Source organism: Vanacampus margaritifer, chromosome 1 (assembly GCF_051991255.1).
Source record: "Vanacampus margaritifer isolate UIUO_Vmar chromosome 1, RoL_Vmar_1.0, whole genome shotgun sequence".
NCBI classification, from domain to species: domain Eukaryota; kingdom Metazoa; phylum Chordata; class Actinopteri; order Syngnathiformes; family Syngnathidae; genus Vanacampus; species Vanacampus margaritifer.
Genome location: NC_135432.1, coordinates 13,615,395 through 13,628,584, shown reverse-complemented (window position 1 = coordinate 13,628,584; position 13,190 = coordinate 13,615,395). Strand labels below are relative to the sequence as shown.

At 38.6% G+C, this 13,190-nt stretch overlaps 1 protein-coding gene across 1 annotated transcript; it reads left to right on the top strand.

The window, feature by feature from the left end:
• Window positions 1–2,536: 2,536 nt before the first annotated feature.
• LOC144056282 (chemokine-like protein TAFA-4) lies at window positions 2,537–12,346 on the top strand. Its single transcript, XM_077572921.1, has 5 exons — window positions 2,537–2,790; window positions 3,278–3,397; window positions 4,486–4,641; window positions 6,468–6,592; window positions 10,734–12,346. Exons 2-5 carry the CDS (start codon window positions 3,280–3,282, stop codon window positions 10,743–10,745), a joined length of 411 nt encoding a protein of 136 aa, XP_077429047.1. The 5' UTR covers window positions 2,537–2,790; window positions 3,278–3,279; the 3' UTR covers window positions 10,746–12,346.
• Window positions 12,347–13,190: the final 844 nt, after the last annotated feature.

The following is a 13,190-nucleotide window of genomic DNA, read 5'->3' as shown; positions in this document are numbered from 1 at the left end:
TCTGATTTTGAAGTTGATGCAGTTTATGTCTTACAATCGTCCAGATTCCTAACATGACCTTTGACAAGTAAAATGTTATCAGTTCATCTATGAGTCTAAAGTGAATCACGTCTAGTCAGCCCAAAGAAATTTTTAAATCCTTATGACGTCACACTGCCCTTTGCATAAGATTTGTCATTGCATCAAATTTCCCTGATGTGTGTGATTAAAAAAAAATGCGATTAAAGTCAGTAGGGGTCATAAATCCTTTGATGTGTTATCACGTTAGCCTACTTGCTTTTGCTCTACAATGACGTTCAGCGCGTGACATCGACTCGTCATTAATTGAATATTTTGGGCTTGAGGAGAGTTGACTACGTGATGATGACTACGTGCACTGACTGAACTATATGTTTTTTATTTAGTTTTTGATCCCCTTGATAATTCATTTCAATTGTCTTCTGTTTCTGAATATAAAGCTTTGGTAAACCATTAACTCGTGAGATATATTTTTTTAAAACAATACTTGGAAAAATATCAATGACGTCATCAGCAACTCTCTTGGTCGCTCAACACATTAAAAAAACGGGTTCGAGGTGGCGGAGTGGTATCGTCACTTGTGTTGACTTTAAAAAAAAAAGTTGTGCAAAACCTAATACATCCTATTTTATGTCATAGTAAATTGTGGCAAAATAAATGCTTGATACAGCAAGTTTATTTCCTCAGAGTGTCGAAAACTTTTGAGTAGTTTTTTTTGTGGTTTTAGAATGTACACCAACATCACTTCCACATTTACTTTTTTTCCCTCAGCAAAATAACTGATTTGCGTTTTTTTTTTTAAATTATGTGCATGTCATCCACTTCTCGCTTTTTTCCCTTTATTTTGACTTTTCAACTTGAAAAAAAAAATATATATATATATTTTGTCAACTGCAGCCAAACATTCACACTACTCCTTTTGTCATTTTCATCTTCCCACGTAGATGTTCTGTTGACAAGCAATTGAATCCTAAAGCTCGGGGCTTTCTTTCTAATATGCCAAATAGGTGTTATTACTTTTCAGAAACAACAGCGACATCTGCTGGCATAGTGAAACCAATGCAGACTAAGAGGGCGACTGATTCTACAGTATGCTACTCTAGTCTGAAATCACATCTGATTGGACAAACACGTCTAACATCCACATAGTTGTTCTGCAAGCCACGTAGCCTATATAAATGCAACTAAATGAATCAAATAGACAATTGTCAATAAATCCATACATTTTTATGGAGCAAATACTAGAGGTTGTAAAGGTAAGTGCTTCTGATCGAGTTCACAGCCCACCACTACTCTAGAAAAATTGCTCCAGGACTTCCGAGGCATTATTCTTGGTACCTTTCACTGGCTGGATCTGTATAAAGAAAATATGAAGAGAGATCATTTCGAAGTAGACTTATATGCGTGAAGTCAAGCTTCCTAAAACACAAGTAGAGAACTGATTTCCCTTAATGTCACGGTTAAAATCTTTCAAAAGCAATTTTGAAAGTGACTAAAAAAAGCATAATAAAAGTGTTTCAATGTGATTTTGAGTGATAAGACTTACTCCAATGATGAAATGCATTCGCCTCCAAATTTTGGAAGAAACAATATGTCCAGAATCACTGCATAATTTAACAGTAATTAGGAACTTGTCAACCTTCAAAAAATATTTTCATAACTTTTTCTGATTAAATATGGACTTAAAACCAGTTGAATGGTACCTTTGTCATGGCCTAAGAGGGTTTGTATTGCTTTTACTGGCACTAAGCAACTTTGAGGAGGATGGTAGGAACACTGCCACACAAAAAAACTACAAATGTGCTGACTGCTTAATGGCATGCGTTAGTTCCTCCTTTTCCCATTTCCCCACGATTATTGCTTTCCTGGCAGAAGCTGCAAAACAACTGAAAAGTTTTGTCTGAGGAGACAAAAAAAGTAAAATGAAAAAGGGAAGCTACCCGGAGAAAAGGACAGTCAAGGATCAACAATGGCCCGGCTTTCACTTGCTGGTGTGCGCTTGTTCTCATGGGAAATGTGGTCTTCCTTCATACATAACATTACCGCTTTTGTCCATATGGTGCCGCCATAATCAACATAAACTGAACGTTCCTTAGTGTTGCTTTAAAGTAAAGCATTTAATGAATGTTTGCGTATATCATTCAGAATGTTTGTTCATGTGAAACTACTGGGGTCATTTTTTTTCCATTTTAAATTATGCAAGTAATTAACTGATTAGAAAAGTGGAGGATGAGAGTGTTCAGTGGATCAAAAAGTGATTAATTGTGATTAATCTGATTTAAAAAAATACCTTTTTTGACAGCTCTAGATTGAATGGAAATGGATACAATTTACATGTGTATTACTTTTGGGCTGGTTACCGTTCCTTGGACTTCCTCCTCCCATTCTCAGCGTCCACCCGGTGACACCATGTCAACACCATGATGCACTTTAAGCTTCTTAGGCGCTAATGAAAGTGGGCGCACATTGTGCGGGAGACAGATGGCTCCTGTCTTGATTAAGTTCTCATTTTCCCGCCTGCAGATGCTGGCAGGCTTTGCTGGGCCAGCTTCATCCCCGAGGAAAGGAGCTCATGTGTGAAAGTGCAGCACGCGTTCTGTGCTATCCTTTCTTTTTCTTTTTCTTTTTTATTTCTTGATGGAACCAGCGTGTCACCTGCTAAATTTGCTGTGTTTTTACTACACAATGATATGCAAGGCGTTAATTTGAATGGATACTACTAAAGGAAGCTTGAGAAGAAATTAGTTTTGTTACTGAGGAGCAGCGGAAAAAGTAAGTAAAAGGTCACATTTCATCTATTTAGATCACATTGAATATCATTCGTTCATGCCCCGCTGGTTAATGGAGGATTATTGTATCAGTGCTGCTGTAAACGTTTAAAGCAGCTGTAAAGAAAACAGTTGTTGCCCGTCAATGAAATGCTTGCCAGATCAACTTGAAATAATGAAGGTTAAAGGGGTTAAGTTACCCCCCAAATGCACTTCTGCAGTTTGACGTTCCAGTTTATGCGTGACTCATTCGGACTATGACTTATTTTCCGAGTCCTGTCTTATGTGTTTCCTGAGCGCGCTGATGTTTACAGCCCCAACAGCTAATGACTCACAATGAAGTGCAAGGAGCCACTCTAATCAGGCTTTTCTTGGCATTTCCTCAGCCTCCTGATGGGAGAATCATCACCGCGTACGCCGTCGCAAACTTGCATGAGCATCGATGATCTGACATCATTTGTTATGGTCCAATGTCCCTTTTGTGTGTGCAGGCATGACCCTGGGAATTGTTTTGGCAAGGCCACTCCGTTGGGGTCTTTTCCTGTTTTGCGTGGTGAGCTTGTGCAGCCGGCAAGGGTCTGCTGGCAACCAAAGCTCTAGAGGCCAGACGGGTACGTGACAGACCCAACCTGCAGACCAACGCACGGGCCCTGGGGGCTCATTAGGGCAGCTGGTCACCAGTCTGGGTGCTTCTTTGGTTTGAGCCTCCCCATTCCCTTGGCATCTGCACTGCCTGCCAATAAGTGCAGTGCTTGACTACATTCACTCATTGCACTTAAGCACCAAACTATTTATTATGTATATATATATTATTATATACTAATTATTGTTTTTAACGCTCTGCCTTGGTATCACATTTCATTGACAATTTAACCCCTGGCCGCTAATAGTGCTGCCATGTATGTTTCCAGCCAGACTCCTCAGACTTGAGTATGAAATATGCACGCAAGGGTTTTTATCTCTCTGCTCGGCTGCACAACAATTTAGAGTCAATTCAGCATTTATCGACGTGAATCATCTGTGAAGTCATAATCAAAATCAGCTTTTTTATTATTCTCCTGCGAGATGATGCGCTCCCGTGTTAACGATTTTTCTCTTCATGCGCATTACTGCATTATTTCTATCCGGATGCACTTTGCACATTCAATTAAGATAGACAAATATCATGTATGCATCTTTTAGTTGTCTGCACCGTGAATGACTGCTGATGCCCTTCTTCCACGTGATGGCGCTGTAGCTTTGAAAAAGTACTTGTTTGCTTATTTGCATGAGCGCCATAAATCAGTGTCTCCCGACCTTTATTAAGCCAAGGCAATACAATCCTCACGATCACACCAGCAAACAAAAATGTGACAAAAAGTATGAATAACTAAATAAAGATGACCTCCAAATTTACTTACTCAGATAAAATGGGTCTGTTTAACTGAACAAACAGCTTATTTAACTTGCAGGAAACTATGTCTTAAATCTGCTGAAAGATTTGCCATTTCATGGTTCTGCCTGTCATTATATATCGCTGGCATAGATAGATGAACAAAATACAGTCAATTCTTGTAATTGCTATATTAAAAAAATATGTAGTCAAATTTATGCCACGGCATTGTGGTTGGCACTGTCGAAAAGGACAAGACTGCTTCACCTTCTACTCTCACACAATATGTGCTTAAATTCTGCACTCCCCAAATTCTCCTCTTTTAAGGGTCATCGAAGGAGAGGACAGGGACTTGCGAAGTGGTTGCGGCTCATCGTTGCTGCAACAAGAACAAGATTGAAGAGCGCTCTCAGACGGTCAAGTGTTCCTGTTTCCAAGGACATGTAGCCGGGACAACAAGGGCACTGCCCTCTTGCGTGGAAGGTCATTGCTAGCACTCACATTCTCGTGCTGCTCTTTAAATGATTCAAGGATTTTCTTTTTAAGTTATCAGTGTTCTGGATACGAGATTTGAATATCACTCGTTATCTCAAGCAATAAGTAACTATATGAAGAAGAGTAAAAAAAAAAAGACCTTAAAATTCTAAAGAAGAATTTGGCTATGTATTAACATGACAAGATTATTATATTCATCAGGTCCCACCCAAACACACTGGTGCTTCCACAAATACTAAGAACCCTTTCTTTTTTTAATCCTTCATGACACAGTTTCCACAGTAACATTTTCATGAGAATTTTTATGAGGTTTAGGGCTGTATTTTCATAGGTAGGCCTTGCCGTGTATTTGGCGTAAAAAGCATCATTATTCTCAGTGTAGTCCGTGTTTGGGACCACATTCCGCCAGTCGTGGCTGCCGCGCCCCCAGCACATCTAGCAATTTGGTGACAAAAAGTAGACTCGATTTTAGACCCGCAATACAGGTCTAATTTGTGGCCCAGGTGGTGTAAGGAGAGTTTTGTGGATTTAAACAAGGCACAGGCAGACAGATTTTCAGCTCCGTGGACATGTGTGGTAGATGTCATCGGATTTCATTCATAAATATGAAACAGTATATACATCAATTTATTGAACAAATTATTATCATTATCATCTTAAAAATATTTTAATAGCACCCGAATGACCTATGTGGGGGGTGGCGGGGTGATCACACACGCACGGTCAACTATTTTTCATTCCGATGATGAATCAACTGTCCACTTGCGCAGTAATTTGGCAGCTAGCTCGGCTTCAAGGTGTTTAAAGCCACTCCCAGATGAAGTTTACTGTCAAACTTATAAACTTAAAACTTAAATAACATATGTTGTTTATCATTTGTGAAAAAAAGATAATATTACAGCAGCTAACTGAGTCACACACTGTACAGCAGTTGTGACTATTCTTCTTTGTTTGTGTCTGCTTGGCTTTGTAATAATAATAATAATAATAATAATAATAATAATAATAATACTGCCATGTGGTGGCCAATTAACACACACCAGATGAATTAATCACAACACAGTTTACCTTCATACACGTTACCACTATAATATATGTTTATATAAAGTACAATATTATAGAGGGCTATTTTTGTTATTACAAAGCACACATTTTTTGGTTGTGCTTTTTAGTAGAGGCTGGAACGGATTAATAGCATTTTCATTCATTTCAATGGGTAACGATGATTTGAGAGGAGGGGGGTGGGTGTTAAAGATGTATTTCAAGGCACATTTGGACAAAATGCAAATGTCAGTCTGTGAAGACAACAAATTGAACAATAAATTGATGACATTGGCCAACATGGAGAACACTGTCAAGCTGTCCATTGCAATACGGAAATCAAGGTAGTCTCTCAGTTATCACCTCTATTAACAGTTTTTTTCTATTAGTACACTACATCAACAGAATAGTACAGTCACATATTTTTGCTCATGGGGTAGAAACATTTGTGTCCCCAAAGATGATTATTTTAGGTTTAAGATACTTTCACCTACTATATTGTTTCCATGGCAACTCCACTGTCACAGAAAAGAAAGGCCAGATAGAGCCCACTGGAGAAGTTATATAGACATGTCAGACAGACAAATCCTAAATCCATTACAGTAAAATAGCAAGAAAAGGATCATGTATTTAGTGTACACATTATGAGAACATGTGCCCCCCCCACCACACACACACACACACACACACAACACTATCTAGCTTACACTGCTTCGTGGTCACTGCCCTCATTTAAAAAGTAGCTTTCTGTCGTTGTGTCATGTTTCCTGCAGCCTCCATCGTGCGTCACAAGTGGTGGTGTCAGATGAAGCCGTGCGTGGAAGGGGAGGAGTGCCGAGTACTTCCTGACTTGACTGGCTGGTCGTGCATCTCTGGGAACAAAGTCAAGACCACCAAGGTGAGGAAAAGTGAAATAACAAATCTGTGTGCTTTCCACATGCTGGAGCTCAGTGCAATGGAAAATCCTCTTTCCTTATTGCATTAAAGCAAGCTAAAGTCATCTGCAATACTTATTACACCATAAGCTCTCTTTTTGAAAGAGAAGGATCAGAGAGTAAAGCGTGGTCACTGCTCCCAGTGGCTCTCGAGCATGCAGACACACAACAACGACTTCTATAATCTGGCGAATGACGGGGCCAAGAGCACAGACATGGAGAAAAGCTGTAAACTAATACTGTGCACTAAAACCCGTGTAATTAAATCGGACGAGCTGTGGAAACGGCGCCACATTTAGAAATGTGCTTTCTCATAAATTGCCTTTTTGTTGAGCTGTCGTAGTTTGTCTGTGACACAGGCAGGGGTAAGCAAGCGCATGCAGCGTGCTAGCCCTGATCAAAAGAGACCCACTTGTCTTGACACTTTATACTGTATACCATCCAACAGTAGGATGGTAAAAAAAAAAAAAGTCAAATCTAATTGATTCGATGAATTAGTTACTGTTACTATGTTTGGTTTTCGTTCGTCTGATTGCACAGCAGGTTTGCTACTGGAAATGTTTAATAAGTTAAAAATAAATGTTTTTACTTCCTTACCAAGAGCCCATATTTTATAGAGCCAGAAGTTGGGCAGCCCCCCGCCCCCTTTACATTTCCTTTCTAGCTACCATTGGTAACACAATGACTAAAAAAACGTTTATTCTAGTTAAAAGCCGGTGATACACGACCAATATTAATTTCCTGTTGTTAATTTGTGGTGGCTTTAACTTCAAACACAACCTCCAAAGTTGACTGCAATCTGTGTTCTAATTTTAAAACAATGTATTCCAAAAAGATTAATTGTAATGGAATACTGTAGCCTGTTTTCATGTTGTACTGGCACATGTGAAAATACATCTTTGATCACACAAGATAAAAGTAGTTTTCAGCTTTAATCCTTTACAATGTGCTCCAAATGATTGCCGGTATGCTTAGAATTCATGGTCATTTGAGTTTGAACATTTAGGGAGATATTGTTGTTTGTTGTTTTTCCTTTCTAATTAAATCACAGATATTTATCTCAAACAGGTTTGACAATCGGTGTCCCAGAAAAGCCTATTTACAGGAAATTAAGTTGTTTCATATTATTACGCAAGTTATTGTTTTTATGCATAATGGGGAAAAATAGAGTCTTTTCTGCTGATGAAAATCATCAAATAGTTAAATGCCTTGAAAAAAAGGATTAAAGCTGTGGGCGTTTCAAGAAAATCATTGTACTGAGAAATAATTTGTGTGTGACTCAGAGAGGAAATGGGTTCATTTTGTTCTGCATAAAGTCATACTCATAATCCAGTTTGCTGCCTCAATATGGCAACGTACTGTAGGTCAAGATGGGCCTACCACGTCTCATCGGTCCATGTGTTGGGATTTCCTCCTTGTTTCTTGTACTATGGTCAGCAAATATAGACAAAGAGATAAATGAAACAACTGGACTTGCTGTTTGTTGAAGACATTTCACCTTTAATCTAAAAGGTTTCTTCAGTTCAAAATTTTTAGGTGTACAATTGTACAAGTATACTGAAAAAAAATATCAATGAGGCTACAGGGAAAATATTCACTCATTCATCCTGAATGAAGAAACTTCCTGTTGACCAAGTTTAATTTTTATTTTATTTTTTAAAGTTGTATGTTACTGAAAATGCACTACAGCCAGAGCATTATGAAATGATTTACTTAAAGGGACAGTCAGTGATCTCTAACACCATCTAGTGGTGAACTAATAATTCATTCAATTAAAAAACCCACTATTAAGTTCAATAATAAGAAAAAAAAATATCCCATCACATCAACGTTCATTAAAAAAAAAAATACAATCGTAGGTCTAGTAATCACTAATTATATTACATAGATGGAGCCTCACCTTGCAAGAGGCTGACATGTTTCGCCGCCATCTTCCTGCTACAGATGCCCAAAGGACAACTTTTTACTAGCCCCTCCCACTAGCCACTCCAACCTATGGCTCCGACTAACTCCTGCTAGCCGCTCTTGTTAGCTGCTCCGGCTAATTCCGGCTCGCTCGGTCTTTTGGCGCCGCTCACCGAGATGCTCGTTTGCTTACACAAAAAAGTGATCGGCGGTAGGCTTGCGAAATAGAGTCTCTCTGAGCCACTGTAGTGTGCGGGCTCTTGCGTGCTTTTAAATATTATTCTTCGACTACTAGATGCCGCTAAGGGGCTTTAAATGTAAACAGGCCAAGGGTATTCTTCTTCTTGAAAATGAGAGTGGCTGTTTTTTCAGTGATTCTTCACGGAGTTATGGTGCATCGAAACTACTTAGTACAATTAATCCCAAAAGTAACTTGAGTAAAAGTAACATAGTAAATGTAGTGCGCTACTACCCACCTCTGTTAACGGCATGCTTTTTGTTGCGCAACATGCAGTTTTGCTTCCCAGCATTTATTTTGAGTTTCCTGATGTCAAGTGACTCGTCTGCCCAAAGCAGCAACTCCTGAGCCTGTTGTATTTATTCATACATTAACGCTACTGTAGCATTGCTACGTCATCAGCAAAATCCAGGCCAGTCAGAACCCCTACACGAGGGCGCCTTTCCTATTCTTCCTTGTTGCCAGATGGCAGCTCAATTCCTCTTCACTTTCTTCAATAGGTTCTCTTAAAGCATAGTGAAAAATTATGACAAACAAGTAGGGGGCAAGAGTTTTACACTGCAGTACATCTGCCAGTATCACAAATGGATCAGTTTCCCCCCATCTAGACATATCACTTTTGCCAGGGGTGTTTTCAAACATCCTTTCTACAGCATCAATTATCTGTGCGGGGATTCCACAAGCATTCAGGATTTTCAGCAATTTCCCTCTGTGGAGTGTTGAAGGGTTTTCTGAGATCGATGAAGGTGATGATTGCATGATGGTTGTTAGTCTTTATACCTTTTACAATCTGTGTGCCAATGAGAATGCGTCCTGCCGTTGTTCTTCCAACCATAAATCAATTTAGATTTCTTCTAAGATGCTGAATGACTAATTGAACTTTTTTTCCCACAATTGAGCTGAGTCTCTGTGGTTAGCGGCCTGGTTGGGATCTCCTGATGTTGGATTAGGCACTATGCGTTCAGCATTGACCACTGGGTTAATTCATCTCAAGCACTTGTTACAAAAGTTAAGAGTGATGTCACCAAGGTTGCAGCTCTTGAGGTCTTCAGGTGGTAATAGTGGTTTGTTATCCTCTCCACTGCTTTTGCCCTTGACGAGTCATCCTTGTTCACACATCTGTCAGCAATACCCCAAAATGAATGTCGAGATCTTCCAATCATTTTATGACTTCCTCATCCTCTATCCAGTATTTGGAGGCCTCCTCAATTCTTTGATATGGCAGTGTCAGTTCTTCACACGCATCCTGTGCAGGTTCAATTTGCTCTTTTCTGGAATTGAGTGTTGGCAACACTATATTATTTATTAATGGTATGTGTGAGTAGTATGTCATACTCAACTGCTATAGTTATGGTCTCACTGATGGACATTAATATCTATGGAAGTGAATGAGTTAAAGTGTTTTAACCCTGGAGAACCCAAGAACCCTTTTCTTCTTCGGAAAATTATGAATTATACATTAAATGACTGCTCTAAGTTCACTGAACACCAAAATATATGTTTTTTCAATTTTAACCCTTTTTTTTTGAACTAGCTCAGAGTTGCTAATTTATCAAAATATATATATAAAACATACTCCTAGGCATTCTGCAACATGATATGAAATAGATTAACAAAAAAAACACAATTTTACCATCTGATGGTTTGCTGAGAAGATGGTTTTGTTTGGATTGATTTCCAGCTCAACAAAACAGCATGTTGCCAGCCATCTTGTCACCACCACTCTGGCTCATGTAAGTGCAATATTCATCCACTAGATGGCCCCATGCAGGGGTCAGAAGTGACACTCTGGACTTTTGAAGTTAAATTTGTAAAAAAAAAAGAAAGAAAAAAAAGGTCTTTGTTATTGGAGTAGCAGAATTTATAGGGGCCAAATTTGACCCTGTGGGTTCTCCAGGGTTGTTAATATTGGTTTTCCATTGCTATTACTGAAGGATTATTGTTATATTTTTTGTTTTTAGGTGTCACGGTAGCAAGGCAGCTACTTCATCCAATCAGAGCAAAGCCGTCCAACTCAAGTAACTCTGGACCCTGACCATGGAGCATCAAAGAATACATGGATTAAACAGCGGGAACTTGTTTTTTTCCTTCTTTTTAATTTCTTGTGTTTAGTCAGATATAGTCACGGTAATCCTATTGTGTGGACAATCCATTAGTGAATATGCACAAAATGGCTCCAGTGAATGTTTTTTTTTTAAATTTTGAGTGGTGCATTATGTTGAGCCCATGTGCATTGATTCAAAGAGAGGATGGGCCTGTTGTCAGACACTACAAAGGAGACTCTTAGGATTTTCATGAGGCTCCAACCAGTGGCCTGCAACTCTCTGCCAACCAAAAAGCAAAAATGCTGGGAAATGTATATTGTTGTCTATAACAAATAAACCATGCTATGGATTCCCTTTGAGTTCTATAAAAATAGGTCAGATCCCTCCGGACTGTGAAGATGTATTCTCAAAAACATTACTGCCACACACACACACAGGCTCCGTTTGGACTACGGATTGGATGGGCCACCGCACAAGCACGCAGACATTCCCGCCATGCAAAACAAGGACTGTTTGAAATGCTAATCATGGAGAGAAAAGCGACGAGGAGCTTCTTCACTGGCGAGCCTATTTACATCACGCATTTGTTTATCTCGCCAAACGCAATACTCCTGCGGAGGGGACGCAGCTTATTGTAATGGCGGCGAACATGGAAAGTTTTATGCCTCCGAGCAAAGTGTAGCCACTAACAAAATGCTTTGTGTTATTACCACTTTATCTTCTTGATGAATAATATTATTATTGCCTCTGTTGTATCTCTGGAGTTCAGGCACTGTCTTTGCATTTTACATTTTCAATGAGGAGATAACAATAATATACAAAAACCCCAAGACACTGACGGGAAATCTTTTGCTCAGTTTACACTTTTTGATGATTCATTTTTCAAATAAATTGTGTATTTAATGCTCAATCATTTCAAATTACACTCCTCAGTGTAACGCTTTTGTTGAAGTTGATTCAGCAGGTTTGGAGCACATGTAAATATCAAGGACTGCTACAATGACTACTTATTTCACAATGGTTCAGTCTGTTGGCATATCTTTTTGTTGTTGTTGTAGTTTTGAATCTACCAACCTAACGGACTTTTATGGATGTCAAGAGAATTTTTTTTAACACTTTAGTAGACAAGAGCCAGAACAAGCACTTTGAGAATAATGCGAAATACAACTTTGCTGTCAAAATTGTTCTAGTCTACAATAATATGTTCCATTTACCCCCACTAGTCTTAAACGCATTCTGATTAACATCGCGTTTGTAAAATATGAATTAAGCAGCAAAATCCATCCGTTTCTATGCATCTCAGGGGCAGCCATTTTGTCACTTGCTGTCGACTGAAAAATGAAATCACAGTGTCGAAGGGCTCAGGTAACGACTGTCATGGCTCAACAGTTTTCTGGGTTTGCTTATGTGAATCTTGCAAGCTGAGCTGTTAGGCACAATGGCTGTGTACGAATGATAGCCACTCAAATCCCATCTTCATTCACTGTATGGTCTCGCAATATATAGTAGCCTCATCTGTACTTCCCTCATTCTGTTTGGCGATTCGGGCAGACAGCAAACTACTTGCTCCTCGATGTATATCACGTGACCATCATTTTATTTCCATTCTGGCAATGTATTCACTGCTATAAATTCATAAAAGAAAACAAAGATGATTAAAAATGACTGGCGACAGGCCATTAAAATTATTAATTGTAATTAATCGCATGACTTCACTAGTTAACTCACGATGAATCAAAAAAGTTTATATATTTATATATTTATACAATAAAACAATCTAGGTTGTCATACTCTTGTTAACAAAAGTGGGAAAAATGTTAAACTAATAGAAATAGTTAAAATAAATTTTTGACGTTTATAGCCGTCAATGGCAGTGAATTAATAAAAAAAAAAGATTATTAAAAATTTGGGGCGACAGACAATTATTATTTTTTATTTGTAATTAATAGCATGACTTCACTAGTTAACTCACGATTAATCACAATTTTTATATTTGTTCTAGATGTACAATAAAAAAATCGAGGTTTTGTTAACAAAAGTGGGGGAAAAAAAGTTTAACTAATAGAAATAGTTCAAATGAATTTTTGACATTTATAGCCGTCAATGGCAGTGAATGAGTTAACCTGTTGAGTGACCATTAATGCTCACTACTTTCCCAAGTGCATTGTGGGTAATTTTGAGTGCACTACATTTTTTTTCTCTCTGAACATTCGGACACCCCTACAAAATGGTGTCATTGCTATACAGTATAATGGGAAAAGTGTGGACATTGGGACACAGTGTCATTTGATGTGATTTTCAGTCGACAACAAGTGACAAAATGGTATGAATGTAGCTGCTTAATTCATATTCCACAAACACAATATTAAAAAC

What these genes read in the sequence shown, in the direction of transcription:
- LOC144056282 (XM_077572921.1), top strand. Translation starts at nt 3,280, where the DNA reads ATGACCCTGGGAATTGTTTTGGCAAGGCCACTCCGTTGGGGTCTTTTC. An exon ending in AAGCTCTAGAGGCCAGACGG is followed by an intron (nt 3,398 to 4,485) that starts GTACGTGACAGA and finishes TCCTCTTTTAAG; the next exon opens with GGTCATCGAAGGAGAGGACA. An exon ending in ACTGCCCTCTTGCGTGGAAG is followed by an intron (nt 4,642 to 6,467) that starts GTCATTGCTAGC and finishes TGTTTCCTGCAG; the next exon opens with CCTCCATCGTGCGTCACAAG.